This window comes from Clarias gariepinus, chromosome 25, assembly GCF_024256425.1.
Source record: "Clarias gariepinus isolate MV-2021 ecotype Netherlands chromosome 25, CGAR_prim_01v2, whole genome shotgun sequence".
NCBI classification, from domain to species: domain Eukaryota; kingdom Metazoa; phylum Chordata; class Actinopteri; order Siluriformes; family Clariidae; genus Clarias; species Clarias gariepinus.
In genome coordinates this window covers 25,695,840-25,718,735 of record NC_071124.1, presented here as the reverse complement: position 1 = coordinate 25,718,735, position 22,896 = coordinate 25,695,840, and the positions used below count along the sequence as shown (strand labels likewise).

The 22,896-nt window shown below is 36.5% G+C and overlaps 2 protein-coding genes across 2 annotated transcripts; both read left to right on the top strand.

Annotated features, from left to right (window-relative positions):
* Positions 1 to 1,055: 1,055 nt before the first annotated feature.
* Positions 1,056 to 7,156, top strand: si:rp71-39b20.4 (potassium voltage-gated channel subfamily V member 2). Its single transcript, XM_053486374.1, has 2 exons — positions 1,056 to 2,372; positions 6,887 to 7,156. Exons 1-2 carry the CDS (start codon positions 1,056 to 1,058, stop codon positions 7,154 to 7,156), a joined length of 1,587 nt encoding a protein of 528 aa, XP_053342349.1.
* Positions 7,157 to 11,637: 4,481 nt separating this feature from the next.
* insl3 (insulin-like 3 (Leydig cell)) lies at positions 11,638 to 12,205 on the top strand. Its single transcript, XM_053487282.1, has 2 exons — positions 11,638 to 11,824; positions 11,963 to 12,205. Exons 1-2 carry the CDS (start codon positions 11,638 to 11,640, stop codon positions 12,190 to 12,192), a joined length of 417 nt encoding a protein of 138 aa, XP_053343257.1. The 3' UTR covers positions 12,193 to 12,205.
* The last annotated feature ends 10,691 nt before the right edge of the window (positions 12,206 to 22,896 follow it).

Genomic DNA, 22,896 nt, shown 5'->3' with positions numbered 1-22,896 from the left:
TTATTATTTTTAAGATATGTTTGGAAATGGTGAATGTACTAAAGTTAATCATGGAAAAGATTTTTATTCTAGTATAAAAGTACTGTGGATTTTACATCCTGAGAAAAAGCTAAATAAACAGACCATCATCCAAGTGCAGATTTAATCCCAGGCCCTAGAACCTGCCCCTGTTCGGGTGGATCAGTTTCTTGCCATCTCACCATCCAGTACGCTCGCACTCACCATTTTTCTAAACATGATCCTTGACTTTATTAACACCAGATGGCGCTGGGAAATTTGCATCATCGTTAAAAACTCATTGTGTTAATAAACATGAACAGTAAGGGGTGCTGCTGTTTTATAAAGTATTTGTGCTTAACTGTATTGAATTCTTGCCTACATGACCAGTATTTGGTACCAACTGTGACAAACATCTTAACAAAACAAGAATCTCAACAAAAAAACACCTCAACCCTTCCACTAGGTTTGTGTTTCTGTGTGACTAACACTAGGGGTGTGTTGGTGTGTATTGTATTGCGTATTGGATTTTCAGCTTGGTTCTATGTGAAAAAATGAACAAATGTACAAAACATTTTCCAACTTTGCCTCACAATACAGCAACGCTGTGTGCACTAGAAAAAAAAAAGTGGTAACACGCAGGGGCGATAATGATGTACAATGCATTTAAGAGAAGGCAGATTTAGACATTTAATGGAGATAAATGTCGATGATCCGTTAACAGGGGTTTGTGCCTCACTGTGTCGTGATGAAGCTTCCAAACGTCTGCCTTTCCTGTTTGAACTTTAAATCACTGCAGTAATCCTCACGGCTATATTTTTAACTCCAAGAGATTAAGAGTGTGTGAAGTGATTAAACCCCCTGCTCCTTGCCTTCTGTTCAGTTTCTCTTCATCTTGCAGACTGGAAACTGGCTACATGAGGAATTGGTCATTTGGGGTGTGTTTAGGTGTTTCTTTCAGTCACAATTTAAAACTTTCAATTACAGTATTTGACTGAATTTGGAAAAACAGACCGTGTGTGGATTTTTCTCAAGATCTTTTTTTCTATAGGTCTGCCATGATGAACCAATCAAGACGTCATTTCAAACAGCTGATAAAGAGGCGGTCGAGCCTTTTTGCTAGCGTTAAACTCAATACCAGCTTCTCACAAAGCCCTGAGGAAGGAGACAGTGCTTTTCCCTTTTCACAGGACAGTTCTGTTAAACCATGGACATCGATGGATAGACTTGACAGTCCAGCAAATAAAGTAGAAGATTTTAAAAATAAAATTATAGAAAAAAATTTTAAAGAACCAAAGCTACTACACAGACATTCAGAAATGATTAGTATCAACGTAGGTGGAAAAGTGTTTCGTTTTTCCAGACATCTAGCCAATAAATATCCTAAATCACGAATCGGAGCTTTAGCTATGTGCTCTGATCCTGTGCAGCGGCTGACGCTCTGTGACGATTACTGTGTCATCAATAATGAGGTTTTTTTCGACCGAGACCCTACATTCTTCCACTACATCTTTCACCTTTACTACAGTAACGTGCTGTGGGTGATGGAAAGTGTGTGTCCCATTCACTTTGAGGAGGAGATTGAGTTTTGGGGTTTAAACCTAAAGGACACACCTCGGTGCTGTCGGATCTTGTATGAGGAAAAAGTGGACGAAATTCGTGACCAGCTTAAAGTAAATAAAGAGCTGATGGCTGAAATCGAGCCTGCTCACAATCACGGGGGGTTCAAAACAATGTTTCTGGGTGATTTCCGTAAGACTCTTTGGGATTTAATGGAAAATCCGTACTCCTCTGTGGGAGCAAAGTTTTTTGCAGTGTTGTCCACCTGCTTCGTGCTCATTTCTATTGTGTCCATGACTTTAAACACCGTGAGCGAACTTACAGAATATAAAGTGTATGGAAGAACGTACATGGAGTTTGTCGAGATCCTTTCGATTCTTTTCTTCACCTTTGAGTATTTTCTTCGCCTCTTGACCACCTGCAACGTAAAGAATTTTCTGAAAAGTGCCCTGAACTTTGTCGACATAGTAGCGGTGATGCCGTATTTCATCCAACTGGTGTTCGAGGCCTTTTCTGATCACGAAGATCTTAGTGTTCAAGATGACCTCAAAGCGATGGCACGAGTGAGCAAAGTCAGCAAAGTGCTAAAAGTTGTCAAATTGATGAGAATTTTTCGCATTCTGAAATTAGCACGGCACTCGACAGGAATGCGAGCATTCGGTTTCACTCTGCGTCAGTGTTTCGAGCAGGTGTGCTGCTTATTTTTATTTATCGTTATAGGGATCTTCGTTTTTTCTGCCTTGATGTACTCAGTGGAACAGGATGTGATGGGAACTCCGTTTACCAGCATTCCAGATACATTGTGGTGGGCAGCAGTGAGTGTACACACACACACACACACACACACACACACTTCCAGACATAAACAATCACTCACCTAAGGAAAACACATACACTCACACTTACACAGCATACACACATCTCATCTTTATCTAAGTCAAATATATTCACAAATAAGATGTGCCTAAATTAATAACACTACTTTTTTTTTCATGTGTTTATTAAAAACAACCATAAAAACCTAAAGCAATAGTGCAACTGGAAAAAGTATGTGAATGCTTGAGTTAATGAAAGCTAATTCGAGTCAGGTGTTAGCATACCTGGAGTCTTGTTATGAAAATGAGTTTGGAGTTACTTTGGCTTACCATGCAAACTTTTTGAGCATATTATATAATTCACCGGTCAACAGTCAGGCAAATTAGCACAGTTAAAATGACCCAAAGAGCACAACGAAGACTCATCGATGAGATAAAGTAACAACCCTGAGTGACAGCCAAAGACTTAAGGGCATCACTGGATCTTGGAACTCAATGGCAGGACACCATAAAGGAAGCGGCTGCTTACTAAAAAACACATTGCTGAACGGCAGAAGTTTGCAAAATCATCGTGAAAACATTAACCTAACTGTAAACAAGCAGCGGTGTTTCCCAGGTTACGGCACGCGGCGTATTAGGAGTAGTTTGTGCGCGCAGTGACGGGATGTTACGGTACAAGCTCAGTCATCTTTAACTCTTCATCTTTACAGCAGTTTTACTCGAGCCAAAGAGAAAAGATGAAATCTGGGCCTATTTTCTTCTTATTGAACCGGAGGGAAAAAGCAGATGTGTCATAAGATTGGAGGGGAAACAGTGGGGGAACACAATCACTGGGAAAAATACCACATAACCTGAAAAGATGCATCTTAAGGTGATTGACGCATCTGGGTGATTATTAAGGCATCCCATAATAATCACCGAGTTTTACAGCCTCTTTGTGGTAATTAAATGTTAACATAATTATGTTGTGATGTATTCTATTTTATTTTATAGTTAATCTGTTGCCAAACACATTAATCTAATAGGTTAGTAAATGATTGTGACCCAGACGAGCTACAACAGTCCAACTGTGTAAATACATATAAAACAAAAAAAGAATTCAAAACACTGTATTGCCTGTACCGCTCCTATTGTTTTGTATTTAAAAATATAGACATGCAGCAGTTGTAATGTTAAAAAAAAATATATATATATATATATATATAAGTAGCTTAACATTTTAAATAAAAAGATATATTTTAAATGTTAAGATAATTATTATTATTTTTTAAACTTAAAAAAATAGTTTTGTTTAGACTAGATTGACTGTAGGGTTAATTAATAATAGTCTTCTTGCTAAAATGTTACGTTTTCATTTACTAAAACCAGACTAAAATATTTAAGAGTCCCTCTAACTAAAACTTGACTAAACAAAAATAGGATACAATTGACTAAATACGATCAAAACTAACAGGGACATTTATCCCTTGGACTAAGACTAAGATTAAATTTGAAAATAGCTGACAAAAGTAACACTACCATGGAATGACATCAAGAGTCATCCAGAGTCACACACACGAGACATCCAGAGAATATGACAGCGCTAAAGCAGTGCTGCCAGGAAGAATGGGCTAAAATTCCTCTTGAAGGGGGCGGGGTCAACCAGTTATTACTTCCAAGCGTTTGCTTAAATTTTCTACTGAAATGTTGAATGAGTGTGTTCGATAAAGACCTGAAAGATCAGATTTTTTTTTTTATTATTATTTTTGGCACATTATATTTGTCAATACCATTGACTTAAATGAAGATTAGATCCTATTCTATGACAAATTAATTCAGGAAACAATGAAATTGCAAAAAGTTCATATTTTTTCTTGCCACTGTACCTACAATACGTCCCCAACATAAGAACAAGCTCTCTGAACAAAACTCCATAAGTCTAATTGTTTGTAAATCCAACAAACATAATCTAGGTACTAGGATAATCACACAATTGGCTATACATGGCATTAAACTAACACGTTCCATAATCTGGAGCTTTAGAATCGTGCCGATGGTTGAACGAGTCATGTTAAAAGAATGAGCCAGACTGCCGTCTTTGCACCTTGCTCCATTCTGTCAATTATTTTCACTTGCTCAGCGCTTCTTAGCAGTACTGTACCAGTTTAATTGCTGCTGCTTTTAAGCTTACTTTTGGACATTCTTGGATGCAGGATGCATGCAGATTAGGCTAATTGGTGTTCCCAAATAGTTTACAGTGTTTAAATAGACATGTGTGTCTGTGTGCGTGTGTTTGTGTCCTATGATGAATTGGCACCACATCCAGGGTATACCACGCCCTGTTGCCTTAAGTGTCCTGGGATAGACTCTACCACAACGACCCTGTATGCACACCATACATCTCCTAAACCAAGCTATGGCACTCTGGCCAGGTTATATAAACATCAAGGAAATTTAATCAAGATCAAAGATTTAAGTGATTTTATTTGCCATTTGTACAAACAGTGCACTGGATCTTTATTTTTTTATGCAAAAGCTCTCTGAGTCATTGATAAAAATAAAAGAAAGATAATAAAAAAGAAGAAACATAAAATACAGGAAATAAATAGGATAAGAATGTAAGCTGTCATACTATACAGTACACACTATAAACATTATAGTACTGTAACGTGCTTTGGAACTTATAGCGTCAGCTGTGAACTAAAGCTAGCCAGTAAAGTTTGTAATCTAAATAGATTGAACATTAACACATTGAACATAAACAAATTGTGCTGTTTTTTGTTTTATCTTAGCATATGTAGCTTTAGTCTCCTAGCTAATATTATAGCCAGAATAACTAGCTACTCAACATAACTGATTATAAATCATTACTGTCAGAAATGACTGTTTTCTTGCTTAATTGCTTCTAAAATCATTTAGGAATCAGGGGCTTGATAAGCTGCTGTAATCACACAGCAACAGCTATTAAAATAAGAGTAATATACAGTACTCTTATTTGTTGTATAATATATAAACTGTAAATTGGGCCTAGCAAAACACAGGTGTGATCAAACTCAATTCTATTCAATTAATTTTATTCGTATAGCACCTTTATCAGTGGTCATTGTCGCAAAGCAGCTTTACACAATCAAAAGACAATTCCACTTCTCTCCTTGAAATGCACGACGTGTAGTAGTCAGGAGTCAGTCATCCGAATAAGGGGGTAAATAAGGGGGTAAAACTCAAAATCGAATTAAATTTTATTTGTCACATACACAACCTGTATGACATGCAGTAAAATGCCTAAACGACTGTCCATGACCTAAAATAGAAAATTGACTCTACTATAAGCATTTTTCATATGTCTAGTGCACACACAGAACAGCTGTAACTTTAAGGAATCCATCCAGGTGCTCTGGTCCAGCTACTCTCACCTGTTTATGTTTGACTATAATTGTTGCTAAAATAAGTAAATGAGTGTGTTTATTCACCACTGATCTGATTAAACTCTAAGGCAAGGAAGGAAAGAAGGAAAATCTAATTAGATTGACAGATGAAATATTTTATTAATCCAGAAATCACATAGTTATCACAGCCAGTTTATATATTATACAACAAGTAAGCAAAAACAAGAATTGCAATGTTAATAAATATATACACAGTTTACAATTTAAAGTGCGTTAATGAGATCAAAATATATGAATATCCTGTTTTTATTTACATGTGCATGATGATTATACATAAACGAACTGTACATGAGGTGCACCAGCAAGGTGAAATAGTAATAGAGAGAATGAACCAGCAAGTATATAACCAGCTAATACTAATTAAAGATAGGATCAAATAAATAAAGGATGTGACCATAGTGTAGTGAAGACAGAACGTATACGAGCCTATTTATAGTGATGTCAGAAAAAGCAGAATTGTTGTAAAGTCTAATTGCTGTTGGCCCAAATGACATTCAGTAGGTTGTAGAGGTTGTAGAGGGGATATGAAATGTTCTCCATGATGGTTTACAGTTAGTGTAACATCCTTCTCTCCACTAGAAGCTCCAAACATTCCAGGGGCGTGCCCAGTATTGCACTCACCCTTCCGATGAGTTTGTTGAGTTTCTGGGAGTCACTGATTCTGATGATGCTGCCCCAGTAGATAGAAGCAAAGATTATTTCCCTCGCCACCACATACTGATCAAAGATCAGCAACATTTTGCTGCAGTTTTCTTAAGAAGTAAAGTCCGCTCTGTCATTTTCTGTACACAGCATCTGTGTTGCATTTCTTATCCAATCTGTTGTCAATGTGAACTCCAAGATTTCTGTTGTTGGATTTCTCAGGTGTAAAAAAAAATAAATTAAATTAAATTAAAAATCCTAAGCCTCTTTTGCTCACACTCTTTTGGTTGTGAGCTTCATCATGTTTCCAAAATAAACATTTACCTCATTTGTCTTAGGCTTTTTTCCAAAGCAGCTTAAACCTAAAAGCTGACAGAGCTAAGCCGCTGGGGGTGTTGTGATGGAACAAGTTTAAATAACTGTTTTATTTATTCTGTTTTTCTGCAGGTGAGCATCTCCACAGTGGGTTATGGTGATGTGATTCCAGGTTCTTTTCCCGGTTGTATTGTGGCCTTTGGCTGTATTTCCTTCGGGATCATTTTAAGCGGAATGCCAATTTCTATCCTCTTTAATAAATTTTCTGATTATTATGCCAAACTCAAAGCACAGGAATACACCAACACCAAAGTCCAGCGCAGTCTGCACCTCAGGAAACGCTTACAGAGAAAGTTTGAGAGTTGTTTCAATCCTCAAGATGATGAAACAGACAGACATTGAACACTGGAGATGAAACTTTATGCTCTGGTTTATTACAATCTGATGAAATGTTTATCATTATTAAATGCTTTAAGAATTTTTTTAAATTTAATTTAAGTTTAAACTTCAGTCTTGTGCAAACATTTATGGTCAATAAGTTTTAAATGTTATTAGGTGTGTATCATGTGTGTATCAGGTGTATTACGCGTGTATTAGGTAAATACAGTGAAACCGTGGATTGCAAGTAACGTGTTTGCAAGTGTTCCACAAGATGAGCAAAGATTTTTAATAAATTTTTACTTAAAAAAACAAACAAGTCTTGGTTTACGAGTACCGAGTATCATGTATCACGCATGCGCTTCTTGTTTTGACACCGAGCGTCACGTGATCACAACTGAGCCAACAGTTTTTCTCTCTCTTGTGCTGCAGAATTGTGGGTAATCGTCTCCCCTGCTGGGTCTTAGTGCACGTCTCTTACTGGTATAATCAACATCCGTGCACGCGTGTACTGTTTACTATACCACTGTGACCACGTGTGTGAGGGGCTCCTTACTTTAGCTTCACACACACACACACACACCCAGCGCCTGTGTGCACAAACGGAAACACTTATCTGTTGGGATTTATTTCTAGTTTTTAGGTAAAGGGTAGGTAAAGGGCAGGTTAATTTGTTTTATTTGTACTTAATACTTTGTGTTAATATAATTATATATTGTGTTAATATTTTGTGTTAGTGTTTTTTTGGGCTGTGGAATAAATCATTTGAGTTTTTATAATTTCTTAGGGGAAAATTCGATTTGGTTTACGAGTTTTTTGGAATACAAGCCTGCGTTCGGAACAAATTATGCTCATAATTCAAGGTTCCACTGTATACACAAAAGTTTAGAAGAATAATTTATTTTTAAATGCTACAGTGATGTCTTTGTGAAGATTTAATTTGCGTCTTAAACAGACGCAGCAATTTAAGGACAAAGCTTTATGATTTAATGATCTTAACAAGAGAACCAGCGAGTCTTTAACACAAGGCCCACAATGTAAGTGAGTAATTCCTAAACATTTAGAAATATATTAATAACTTACTTTATGTAAGTAAGTTATTAATAAAAGTATTTTTAAAATATAAGTGATTAATAAAAATAAAATAAAAGCTTATTTGAAAGATTTTTAATTTCATTACAGACTGAAAATTTCTGTTACAGTACTTAAACAATTTGTGTGATCTAAAAGATTTTATATTAAATTCAAATAAAATATAATTTTGTACTCTGGTCTTGTCCTACACACACACACACACACACACACAAGCCTAGCACCTATATAGCCACTTATCAAACTACACAGATGTTTAAGCCACAACAAGTGTAAAACACATAACAAGTTTTTTGTTTTTTCATACCGACAGACACTTTGATTTAAATCACTGAAAACCGACCTTTTTGAAAACTCTTGCCAATAAAGTTATGGTTATATCGCCACCAGTTTGTTTGGCATGCATTGAAAGGATGTTTTTGCATTTTAATGTGCATAAAGATTTAAAAAAAAAAAAAAAAAAAGGTGAAAAAAATTTAAAATCATTTAAAATTATAAAATAAAATAAAAATAAGAACCTGTGTGGAAAAGGTGTGCTAAAAGGTTCTAGGTGTGGTTCAGCCTTAAGAACTCTGTCTAAGTGAATCAGTAGAACAGTGGGCTTATTTGCAGGGGCTATTTACTTGTATTTAAGGACAGCTCCACGTTTATGGGTCAATAACGTGACGCCCCCTTTTTCTATCCGGGTTAATTTTATTTTGCAGAAAAAACTAAAAAATACATAAAAATTTCTCATCTACTTGTTATACCTTCTTTACCTACTAAACCACTCTAACTTCTCCCAATTTTTAAGTTTTTTATTATTTTTCTGCTATCCGAAGTGCCAAAACATCATATGGGGCGACCGTCCGGCCTTGACTTTAGTTAGGAGAACTGGTTTAAAAACACTTTAAATCAACTTAAATATATCCCTTTTCCTAGTTGGCATAATTTCAAACATGTTTTACATCCATTGACAAAACTATAAAGCATTTGCACATATATTTCTATCACGATATACAAACGAATGTTGTCCGAATTATGTTGATTCTATCCATTTCATCCGGGGCGACCATCAACAAACCACAATTTTGGGACCTTTATTTTGAAAAACATCTCAAGGATGGGATACTGCATCAGCCAGACACAAGTGAAGACCCCCTGGAAACAACTGTATAGTTAATCAGTCTCTCTCATATAGTAAGAAAAAGCTGTTTTTTAACTGCTGTGATGCCGTAGTCACTTTTGGTCATCATGTGGGGCGACCACCCCAAAACTGTGAATTATAATTTTTTTCACATAAATCTATATTTTGATAATAAATTTGATAGTGCTTTGTCACTAGAAGAAGCTAGTTTGGTTTCTGAGGCTAACCGTTAGCCTGTTATACTTGAGTAAACCTGAAAACATCATATGGGGCGACCGAGTATCATGTGGGGCGACCACTGCTGAGTGTTTTAAATGATAGATATATGTCCTATATTTGTAGTTTTCATATTCTATACATCAATTATATACATAGAGTTAATTGTTTAAGCATAATTATTTGTATATTTTATCTTTTTTTTTTTTATTCAGCCATTTTCCATTCCTTTTATAGGAATAAACATTAATTTTTTTTGTTGTAGTACAATCCTACAGGAAAAATGTAAAAAAAAAAAAAATTAAAAAAACTACACAATGACATTTTATTTATTTGACTATACATGTATTAGTCATTTAAAACAAGTTTTAACCTATTTTACCTATTTCCTAGATGGCATGAATAACAAGCAAAGAGAAAACTGCTCGTCATAGACAGAAAGTCAACTATCTCAACATCAAAGTACAACGCTTGTTACAGTTTCTTGCATAAATCCACTGTAGTCACGACAAGTCGTTTATTGTGTTCTGTAACTTCGGTAGATTACAGTTACAACAACTTATTTTACTGTATCCTTTACCTCACAGTATCACGGTCAAAAGCTTGTGTTCTCCACACCTTTCTGTATCCTTCCATGTCGTAACAACAACTTGCAACTAACGTGCGTGATATACATGCAGCTACACAACTGTGGGATGATGTCACAGAACAACTTACAAGTATAATACTAAGTGCTTAAACTAATAAACTTAATTAACTTAATGTATAATGCTTAACTAACAAAATGAAATGAAATAAACACAACAAATTACAAGAATGAAATATGGCCCTTACAATGGGAAAAGAAAAGGGCCAGAAAAAGAAACTTATTATTTGTGATATTTGAATGTTGAAAGGTTAATTGAGATGCAAGTAGTGTTTATCCCTGTCCAATAAATCAAAAAGGTTCCAAAAAAGAGATTCTTTACTCAGCTTCTTAAGTTCTTGAAGCATTTAATGTGTGTTGCAATAAAAATTATATAATTTTAAATGATAATGTCCTTCTGATTTGTTATATTTAAATGTTGAAATGTTATTCGAATAAAAAGAGTTAAATTTTCTTTTGTCTTGAACTCTTTTGTGTACATTTTAACTGAAATTTTTATACCTGTGGTTTTCTTATCATTTGGGGCGACCATATGTCATGTGGGGTAACCAACAAATGGCAATAATTACACTAAATCCATAACCAAATATCCATCAGTTTAGCCTCAAATATTAATCAGTGGTATGCTACTGTTGAATGTGTAATATCTGTATAAATGCTAATTCAGTTTTTTTGCTTTTGTGGTAAAAATCAGTATTGTAACTGGATAATGAGGGAGACTCTGATATTATAGAATAAACTTGTGAAATAATGGTTTTCATAAAATGAAAGGGCACTAAAGTTTATCTTTCTTCATCAGTTTATCTATTTACTGATATGAGTTCAACTAGTCTTAATGATACATAAAAATGGGAATTTTGAGATATACAGTATTACGGTCACCTAGGGTTTTTAAGGCTATGTATTATAAAATAAGTGTTAAAACATTAAAATGTCAATTTCTTTACTTTTCTTTATAAAGGCATGTGTACACTACATTCCAAATGTTTAGAAAATGGCAAAACATATCCATATTTTTGGTATTTTAAAATTGGCCTATTGAAAAGTCTTATCCGTCAATGACCCTTATACTCTTATTATACGTCAGTAAAAATGCATAGAAAATAAAACATAACTCCGGCTGAGACTCATGACGCAGACAATGGCTCATCGTCATGTCTGACTTTGTTTAATTTTCTTCCTCTGGAACGTTAGTCAGGTGTTAAAATCTCAGCGTTAGTGTCCTGTGGCCTTAGACTCCATAATAAATCACCTCATTTTTATCTATAGCCTTGATGAACTTCACAGATCAGAACATGATTTTCTGTCCTGAAGGCCAGGCGTGAAAGCATCAGACATTATGGTGATATAAAACCCATCAGATGACCACAGAGACTCCAGCAGCGCACACACACCACTGTCAGTTCTCTCCAGCTGAAATACATCATGAACATTAAATGGATCATCGCTCTCACTGTGCTGATAATAGTCCAGGACACTGGGATTTCAGGGAAAGATGTGCGAGTGAAGCTTTGTGGCCGTGAGTTTATCAGGATGGTTGTGACACTGTGTGGAAGTTCACGACTTAGACGCTCTGCACCTGAGATCAGACCTGTGTCCATCCGCCCTCACGGTGGGTCTTTACACTTTTATTGTTAACTTGGTAAGGAGAATTATTCTGTATAAACAGAGGGTTTAAGGTATGAAAGCTCCAAAGGTGAAATTTTATTTATTTTCTTTTTTTAAATATATATCTTGTCCTTTATTTCAGCAATTTGGTACAGCACTGATCTGATCCCCAATCTGACTCAGATGAAGAGCAGCAGTGAAGATCAGACAGAGATCATGCTGAACTCGTCTTCATCATCATCATCATCATCATCTCTCAACTTCATAAAGTCTCAGGAAATTTCCAGGCCCAGGCTGCGACGTGACGTTGGTCCTGCGGGTGTGTGCTGTCGATCCGGGTGCACCAAGACAGAGCTGGTTCAATACTGCTGAACATTTAACACTGCTTAACACACACACACACTGCTGAACACACACACTTAAAACCAACAAATTCATTCTCCAGCAGAAGTCATGTTTTTTTTTTGTGCTTTATTTTAAGAAATGAATCTTTTTTGTTACAGTCATTTTATTTTTAGAAAACGTGTTCAGGTCAAAGCGGGACTTTTGATTGTACAGAATAACAGACCACAGTCCTCAGAGTAAACACTCCCTTTATGTCTCTCTATAATCCCCTGATACACTAATGCACTTATCCCAGTGTTTCACTAGTGCTTGGACACCATCAAGGTAAAACGTTTTCTCAATACGCCAGAGCCACGATCAGACTGTCTGATTAATGTCTGAAACACTGGCCTCCCATGAACTCCTTTAATGATCCACACATGTGGAATTGTCTTGGATCGAGGTCAAAACTCTCCCAGCTGAGTTCCTGTAACGTGCAAGTGGTGTTGGTGAATAAGTGTACAGTTTATACAGTGTGTACAGATGTGTCTCTTCTACAAGTTATCCATCATTGCAGTGGAGCGAACGACAGCAGTGAGCCGAGCCAGGATCATCCTTTACAGATGTACGCCCTTCTTTAAAAGGTTTGCACTGTTGTTTTAAGTAAGTGTTTTACTGAGGGCTAAGAGTCTCATCAGGCCTTTAGCCCATTAGCGCTTCAATTACCAGAAATTTCCCGGTTTGACTTGAACACTCATCATTCTCAGGTTAATTGTGAGAATGTAATCAGAATTACAAGACGTACAAATGAGATACAAATGATACACTATATAACATGATCAGAATGTGGCAATATCAATACTCGGATCTCATATCTCTTCAAGATGGAGCTGATTAACAGGGTTTTCACACTCTGCTCAATTTTATCCTACATCACTATGATTTCAAGATGGTAGGAAAGTTTTGTTTCTTCAGGACTTCATAGGGTTCTTCTCTCATACAGAACAAGGTGATAACAGGTAACAGGGTTCTTTCCCACTTTCCTAACCTGTTTCCTTTTTGTTGCCACCATTTTAAATTGAAATTCTTGATGGTTCTCCGTCGCTTGACGGAGCACATGCTTTAAAACTTTTCCAAAGATACATTCGCCATAAAGTTTTATGATGTACTCATGCATCACTTTCAACACTGCTATAAACTGAGCCAAACTCATGCTAAACTTCCATAATTCCCCTATGCAGTTCCTACGACAATTCATGATCTGCTATAAATTGATAAGACATGATTTTTCTCAAACCCCCTAAAATATTTTAGTGGAGAGATTAAACCCTAAATTAATATTAGAGTTATTCTTTCCTTCTTATGAACATTTTCCTGATGGTGCAGAATTTTCTCTCATCTATCTCATAATAGCAAAAAATAAGCACTTAGAGAACAGTCTAGAAGCCAAGCCCCAAATCACTTTTTCCTCCCTGCATAGTGCAGTACACATAAATTCAAAATGCAGACAGCCGAACTAGTGAGCTGCTTTGGCACAGCTTTTTTTTTTATTATTTTTTTTATTCTATGATCAGAGTTTTCAATTTTTTTGGTTGACTACATTTCAAATTGGCGAGCATGCACAAACTTCTTTTTTTTAACGCTCCAGTTTCTATGCTGCGAGTCGTACCAGGTTGTAACCTCCTGGCAAACTCCTTAGGATTTCCTTAGACCTCGAGACCAGTACAGAATTCTTGTGGAGAAGACCCCATCCTCACACTAATGCTGATAAAGGATTTTCCAATGCCAACAAACAATACTAGATTATATCGCTACTAATTTAAAATCAACTCACTAATGTTAAAAAAAGATAAATAAAATATTTTGTGGCATCCCTGATTAATATTAAAGTGAAGTAAAGGACAATGCAAGCATCCATACACACTGTGTATTTTATTTAAAATTAAAATCTGCAAAGATTCATGATTGTAACCTGTAGCTCTTTGTGTTTGTTTACTGTAACATTGAAAACTAACAAACACGGTTATTTTACTGTTCTAAGTCTCATGTCACAGATTGCTGTAAAAGGTTTTGTATTGATTTTGCATTTGTAATTAAACAGCCTTTTGTTTTATAACCAAACATCCTCTTAGTAGGAGGATCGTATTTCTTTTATTTTATTTTTAATTATTTTAATTTTATTTTAGCAGCCTCAGGATAAGTACTGGTTTTCCAAAGTTAAGTATTTATTTCACATAAATTCATATCATTTATATATTAAAATTTAATAATAGGGCAGAAATGTACTGAATTCAGTGTGTGTTTCTGTGCAATTTTGGGAATAATGTAGTGTATAGTAATATATAAAGACATTATCTAAAAAAATGTAGAATTAGGAAGGATAGATAGATAGATAGATAGATAGATAGATAGATAGATAGACATTTATTAATCTTAAAGGGATTATAGCATTTATTTCAGAAATGCAACAACATACAAGGAACAAGTGTAGTAGAATAATAGTGCGAAATCATAATTAGAAAAGGGTAAAGTCATTAAAAAAATTATGCTACATTCTTTAGGGTAGTGCATTCAGGTGGAGATGTGACATACTACACATTAAGGGGCAAAAAAGATTTTTCTAAATAAGTGTACATGATGTACCTGACCGTACATAAGGTGTTAATTTGCACTGTTACTACGTAATTTATTCATCAAATGTTTACATTACATCAAATACACTGAGCATTTATATTGGCTTTGTTGTAAGGGGTGTGGCTAGGAAGTGGGTGTGGTCAGAACTGGAAGATCTGGTAGCTCAAATGATTTATATCTTTATGTATCTATATTAGTGTAGGGTATTTTAAGACAATAAACAGAAGTACGTGTGTGTGTGTGTTTGTGTGTGTGTGTGTGAATGTATGTGTGTGTGTGTGCATGTGGGGGGGGGTAGGTGTTGTTGAATCTGTACATATACAAGCAGTTTCATAAATTCATAAGTTACTACTCATCATTATTAACTAATCTGTTTATCTGCTTTCATCCATCCATCTGTTTGCTCCTTTACTCGTTCATTTTCTCCTCCCTTTTTATGCTCCTCCCCTCCATCGCTGTATTGTCTGTTCTGTCTGTTCTTCTTCAGCTTCATCTTTATAGAACATTCGTTCATTATTTTATTAGTTTAAATCTAAGTTACATTTTTTACTGATTTGTCAGATGGAGCTGAGCAGGAAAGAAGTTCCGCTTTATGTAGGTAAAGTGTGTGTGTGTGTGTGTTTCTGTGTGTGTTGTTAATTTGTTAAAATCTGTGCTGGTTAATGAGGTTTTTCAGATTAAATTATAGCCATCAGGTTTTACTGTGTGTTTGTTTAAGATAAATACTCTTGTTGCTTGATGAATAGATTGATGGATGGATGGATTTATTAATCGATTGCTTATTGAGCCAACGTCCTCAGGTACAGGTTAAATAATTTATGCGCAGTTCACAGTCCTGTTGTTAAAGTGTTTCACCGTGACATCGAACCAAATACAAACATTTATCTAATTCACGTTTATCTCATTTATTCTATTCTAAATTATTTGTTTAATTGGAAAATAATATATAGCACGGGATGAAGAGCTCTTCTGGCTGTTTCTCTGGTTTTCTAAGTTAGAAATATAATCTACAGATCATTCAGCTCGTACGTGCTCCGGCGCCTAAATACACCCCTGTAGCTCAGCAGCTCCATCGACTTTTCTCATTTCATCATCTAGTACCTCTCCCTGCATGTCAGACTGGACCATTATACAGGATTTAAAGAGCTAGGTACCCCTCCCCCCCCCCCCCCCCCCCCCCCCCTTAGGACGGGTCAGTCCATCAATACGTTAAAAAAAAAAAAAAAAGTGTAATATTTGAAAGATGGAGCCACCAACATCTCAAGGACAGAGAAATAAATAACTTTTTATGGTGTGTGTGTGTGTGTGTGTGTGTGTGTCAGGGACAGGCAAGAGTCTTTGTGCTAATTCCATCCCACACAGAATTGGAGGAAATGTTTGTGGTTTTAGAAGGTTCAAGTTTAATTCACGTTCTTCAGACCAAAGTAAACAGACTTACCTACTTCATTACTCCAGGTAACTAACATCACACACTATACACACACACACACACACACACACACACATATACTTATTTCTGATGAAATTGTTCATTATTGATAATATTTTCATTCTAATTCAGTTAACGTAATTATTTGTGTACATGGAAGTTTAGATTTTATTCCTCTACACTGAACTTTCCTGTTCGAGTCTGAAACTTGAGATGTTTCTCATGTTCTTGCAATGTGAATCATGAATCTGTGAAGAGCTCACTCTGTGTGTGTGTGTGTGTGTGTGTGTGCAGGACATAACCAGCAGGAGACAGTGTGTGTGAGAGCATACACACATGTTAGTGGTGTGCTGCGATATATTGGCATTTCATTTCTGAAGTATGTCGAGGACGATGCACAGGAGATTGCTGAGTACCTTGTAACCCATAGCAACGACCTTGGCCCCATGGAATACAGTGATTTGATTGGTCGATACGGTCTGAGTGACAGCAGAGTGCGAGTTGAGATGGATAAAAAAGTCACTCTCGCTCTGGCAAACCTGCAAACCAACCACAACCTGCTGAAACACAAACACGGTGCAGTTGTGTGTGTGTGTGTGTGTGTGTGTGTGTGTTCTGTTTAATGTCCAGCTGACACACACTCATACAGAATTTAGTTATAATTAAAGCCAGCACTCTAATGAAATTTTAATACCATGGCAACAAGAGAGTAAACTAATTAAACTGTCTTTGTGTGTGTGTGTGTGTGTGTGCATATGCAGAGTCTCTGCTTCATGTGTGTGTGCGTTTGGGTTTCGTTCGAGTGTGTGAGTTTCTGCTTTCTCAGCCTGGTGCTCTAATGGTCATTAATTTGGCCAATCAGGAAGGAGACACTCCGCTCCAGCTGGCCCGGAGGACCAATCAGCACACACTCGTGCACCTGCTCATACAGTGAGTTTCACATGACACACTAACATCATAACACTCACTCTGTAACTGTAACGTTGTGACCCTCATGCTTTATCTCCTTCAGTCCTCCGAACCCACTCGTTACTCCTCTTGCTGGAGTGTCTCACATTCGAATCGACTCGTCCCATCTTTTGCATTTTATTCATGCCTTTGGAGTGATGTCACTGTCTGTATGTGTGTCAGAATGTGTGTCCTCTACACAATTACACTCAGCCACTTTACTGCTCAGAGAGTGTGTCATGGATTCTGCCCTCATTCACAGGGTGAGAAAAAAATTTACTCTTTCCCTTCATCCTGTACCATGAGGCCTCAACTCTCCTTAATCAGTGCAGAAATCTCTCAAACTATAATAATCCAGAACACTCTGTGTGTGTGTGTGTGTGTGTGTGTGTGTTTAGATTACATCATTATGTGGACTTAAACAGTGCAGATCAGATCAGGAGACTTTATCATCACCATCAGGTTTGTCATGTAAAATATCCCACATTATAAATATTACAGACTTTATAATGATACTGATGAATATTGAAGCATTTCTGAATGTGTGTGTGTGTGTGTGTGTGTGTGTGTGTGTGTGTGTGTGCTAACACATCTCTCTTTAGAGGATTTTCAGTCAGGAGAATCTCCTCACACTGTCATCACACATACAGTTGAGTGTCTTTGTTTCATTAATTAGTTAATTCATTATTTACTTTATTTTGTTGTTTGTAATTAAACATACGCTTCTCATCGTCAGGATTTAATCAGCAGCTGCAGCGACCCTGAAGATGAAGAACTTTTACTGTCTGTCAGCTCAGGTAAAATCATAATCCAGGTAGTGGAACACCCTATGCTAATGCTTCATGCTAATGCTCCATGCTAATGCTTCATGCTAATGCTCCATGCATTATATGTTATATTATATTAAATTTTTAATTCAATTAAATTTTATTTGTATAGCGCTTTTAACGATTTACATCATCAAAAAGCAGCTTTACACAATCAAAAGAATTAAGTTTGTATGAAATGTGAGTGTGTATGAATCAAAATTATATGATTGTCTCTGATAAGCAAGCCTAGGACGACGGCGACAGTGGCAAGGAAAAACTTCCTGAGATGGTAATAGGAAGAAACCTTGAGAGGAACCAGACTCAACAGGGAACCCATCCTCATCTGGGTGAAAACAGATAGCAGGGATTGATGTGCATAATAATATGCGAGACTGGAAGTTCAGTATAAGTCGAACAATGGTCACAGTCGAACAATGTAAAAAGTGAATGTAAATTTAGTGCAGAGTGCAAGCAGAGACTCCGGCAGGACTAACTATGACAGCATAACTAAAAAGGGAGAGCCAGAAGGAAACACAAACATGAGAGCTTCCAGAAATGTAAGGCAACCAATCACGTCAACAAACCTGAGTGATTAATGAGAGTGAGGAAGACAGCATCCAAATACACCAGTTCACCATAATACTCTACGTCCATGAGTCCCCCAGATCTGCTCCTTTACCTAAGGCTAATCTATTTTTAAAAATGTAGTAGTATTTTAAAATCGATGCGAAATTTCACAGAAAGTCAATGCAATGTGGATAAGATAGGGGTGATGTGCTCATATCGTCTGGTTCGAGTGAGGACTCTCGCTGCTGCATTCTGGACTAATTGAAGCTTGTTTAAGCACCTAGTTGAACAACCAGACAGTAAGGCGTTACAATAATCCAACCTAGACGTGATAAAAGCATGAACTAGTTTTTCTGCATCATTTAGTGACAATATATTTCTTATCATGGCAATATTTCTGAGGTGAAAGAATGCTATCCTGGTAATATTATCTACATGTGCTTCAAATGAAAGGCTTGAATCTATAATCACACCGAGGTCTTTTACTGTTGCACTTGATGGAACAGAAAGGCCATTTAAAATCACAGTGTGATCAGAAAGCTTACTTCTAGCTGCTTGTGGTCCTATGACTAAAACTTCTGTCTTATCAGGATTAAGCAGAAGGAAATTAATTAACATCCAATCTCTTTTGTCCTGCACACATTGCTCAACTTTAGTAAGCTGGTTTTTCTCATCTGGTTTTGCTGAAACGTTTACTTGTGTGTCATCAGCATAACAATGAAAACTAATACCATGTTTACGAATTATGTTGCCTAGAGGAAGCATGTAAAGGGAAAAAAGCAGTGGGCCTAAAACAGAACCCTGTGGAACACCAAATTCAACTTGAGAACATGAGGAATGGTCACCATCTAAATCTACAAACTGATAACGATCAGTCAAATAGGATCTGAGCCATAAGAGGGCCGTTTCCTTAATTCCTACTACATTTTCTAATCTGTGAAGGAGAATACTATGATCAATAGTGTCAAAAGCTGCACTGAGGTCGAGTAACACAAGTATAGTGACACAACCCTGATCAGAGGCCACTTGGAAGTACTACTTTAACGAGTGCTGTCTCTGTGCTGTGATAAGGCCTAAATCCTGACTGATACAGTTTATGTATGCTATTCCCATGTAAATATAAACATAGCTGTTGTGATACTACCTTTTCCAGAATTTTAGAGATAAACGGGAGGTTTGATATCGGCCTGTAATTGGAAAGCTGACAGGGGTCAAGGTCAGGTTTTTTGATTAGTGGTTTAATAACTGCTAATTTAAGGGATTTAGGAACATACCCACTGCTGAGTGAACAGTTAATTACTTTTAACAGGGGTTCTGTTATTGCTGGAACTATCTGCTTGAGAAAATGTGTCGGTATGGGATCTAATTCACAGGTTGACGATTTTGAAGAGGAGATGAGTGAAATTAGTTCACTCGCTTCAAGGGGAGTAAAGTATTCTAGGTTCTGATGTGATGTGATTAATTTATCATCCGAATCACTTAAATTGTTTGGTTTTAAAGCCTGAATTTTTTGCCCAATATTTATGATTTTGTTATTGAAAAAGTTCATGAAATCCTCACTACTGTATGTTGTTGTTGTGGAGATTTCTGCAGTGGTCTTGTTTTTAGTTAATTTAGCTATGGTATTAAATAAAAATCTAGGATTATTTTTGTTATTTTCTATAAGAGTGGAGAGATACATTCTCAGCAGCACTGAGAGCTCTTCTATAGTTCAGGATGCTCTCTTTCCATGCTATTTGGAAAACTAACAATTTAGTTTGACGCCATTTGCGTTCTAATTTCTGAGCGGTTTGTTTTAAAGTGCGTGTGTGATCGTTATACCAAGGAGCGAGTTTCTTATTTCTAATCATTTTTCTTTTAACTGGAGCTACATTATCTAAGCTATGATGAATATTGACTCTAGATATTCAGTCGCTTGATCGAGTTCTGTGGAATCAAATGGCGATCCAATCAAAGTTGATAACTCTGGAAGATTATCGATAAAGCTCTGTGTTATTTGATGTGAATGTACGTTTAAGGCGGTAGCGCGGTGCTGTGCGTACATTATTACTATGAGACACTTTAATCGAGACAAGACAGTGATCTGATATAACTTCAGACTGTGGAATTGTAATTATGTTTCTTATACTTAATCCGAAGGATAATATTAAGTCCAAAGTGTGACCTGCTTTATGAGTGGGTCCTACTACACACTGATTTACTCCTACTGAGTCCAGTATGGACATAAATGCTGTTCTCAGAGGGTCTTCTGAAGTCTCAAAATGAATATTAAAATCTCCAGCAATTAACGCTTTGTCTACGGAAATGACAAGGACAAAGTATTTAGAGTACGGCCCTGGGGGTCTGTAAATGATGATTAGCGGAATCGTCTGAGCTGACTTTGTTACTATAGAGAATTTCAAATGCATTAAATTTAAATCTGTGTTTTTGTACGATAGCCAGATTATCGTTGTAAATGACTGCGACGCCTCCTCCTCTACCAGTTAACCAAGGCTGGTGTATGTAGCTGTATCCAGGAGGACTAGCTTCATTTAGAGCTACATATTCGTCCTGTTTAATCCAGGTTTCAGTTAAACATAATATATCAAACTCCTGGTCTGTGATATTAATAATAACTGCTTTAGATGCGAGAGATCTAATATTTAACAGTCCTAGCTTCAGATTAGAGGTGCCGGCTGTGCATTCAGTGTGATCTGAGTTTGTAATATCTATGTTAATTAAATTACTAAAACAGACTTTCTGAGTCTTTCTAAATTTGTTTTTAGCTCGGGGAACAGACACAGTCTCAATACAGTGAACCCTGGGTGATGACTCTATGCAGCTAGCAGACGGTTGGTTTAGCCTGTCTGTCTGCTCCCTGTTATTTGTAATAATCCGATGGCCATAAGCTTCTATTACCTGTTAGCTACATTAGCCTTCTAGCTTCAGTGCAAAGCAGAAGAAGAAAAATCATAATATTATTTTTAAAAATTGCTATGATTGGTTAGAAATAATAATCTGTTCATTATTATATCTTAGCGTCAGTCTAAACCGCATTTATTTATGATTAAGAAATTTATAGATAATAATGATGATTACTGAAATAATTTAAAAAAAAAAACGTTGTCCTAGCAAGCCTGTGAGGTTAAGAAACCTCGTCTCAGTCCTGAGACATTAAAGTTTTTAAGATCTCACAAAAAAAACAATGTTTTCTTCTATAGTTTAAGGATTTTTTTTTTTTTCATTTGTAGATCTCTGTAATCTGCAACTAGATAGCGCTTAAACTGCAGACAGGGAGAGCCGAGGGAGCGCAGGTCACGGGGAATAAACGTGACTGGTGGGTGAACAGGAGCAGGAATGTTTGACCAAAAAAAGAACACTGATAACTTTGGCTACTTTTTGGCAGGTGGATCAGACAGCGAGGCGAGTCCTGCTGCTGGGTTTAACCACAAACACACAGACACACAAATGGTAAAATACATTAATTTATACATTTATACATTTATTCTAGATGGTTTTAAACATTTGTTATTCTAAAGCATTTTAATGTGTTTTATTAGTGGTGCATTGAGAGATCAAAGGTGATTTTATTGTTCTGCCTTAATATATATTTGTTTGTTTGTTTATTACATACCTGTACATGAAAATAACAGAAATTAAGTGTGTAATTTATTCTCGATACTAGATATTCACTATTAATATCTACTGTTTTTCCCCCAACAGCGAAACAACACTGAGACTGAGATCACAACACACACACTGGCTGACAGAGGTGTGTGTGTGCGTGTGTGTGTGTGTGTGTGGTGTGTGAGAGAGAAAGAGATACAGAAACTTATCAGATAAAAAGTTAAACTTTCATTTTTCTTTATTTTTTCAAACTTATCAGAGTGTCTCGAAAAAACAGCTCTCATCAGTGACAGGTACAATCACTTCAGGCTTGTCAGCAAACACAACCAAACAAAACTGGCATTTCATCAGTTCACTAACACACCCATCATAAGCACAATAACCCCCCCCACAGACACACACACACACACGTGTGCACACACAAACAGACTATAAGGTCAAACCCATGTGTGTGTTTCAGTCTGACTGTTAGTAAAGGAGCAGCTGTGGAGGAGACAAAGGAGACATCAACTCCAAATAAGGTCACACACAAGGTATAGCACTACACTGCACTACACTCCATTAAACTACATTGCACCACACTACACTGCATGACACTGCATTAGACTACACTGCCCTACACTACACTAGACTATATTACATTACACTGCACTACAATACACTTTTTTAGAAGGGTTATGAGGTGTTGGGGGTGCACAGGGTGCTAACGTTTATGGAGTAATGGAGGGTTTGGATGTGTGTAGAGTGTTGGTGGGTTTT

What these genes read in the sequence shown, in the direction of transcription:
- insl3 (XM_053487282.1), top strand. Translation starts at nt 11,638, where the DNA reads ATGAACATTAAATGGATCATCGCTCTCACTGTGCTGATAATAGTCCAG. An exon ending in TGTGTCCATCCGCCCTCACG is followed by an intron (nt 11,825 to 11,962) that starts GTGGGTCTTTAC and finishes CCTTTATTTCAG; the next exon opens with CAATTTGGTACAGCACTGAT.
- si:rp71-39b20.4 (XM_053486374.1), top strand. Translation starts at nt 1,056, where the DNA reads ATGATGAACCAATCAAGACGTCATTTCAAACAGCTGATAAAGAGGCGG. An exon ending in ATACATTGTGGTGGGCAGCA is followed by an intron (nt 2,373 to 6,886) that starts GTGAGTGTACAC and finishes GTTTTTCTGCAG; the next exon opens with GTGAGCATCTCCACAGTGGG.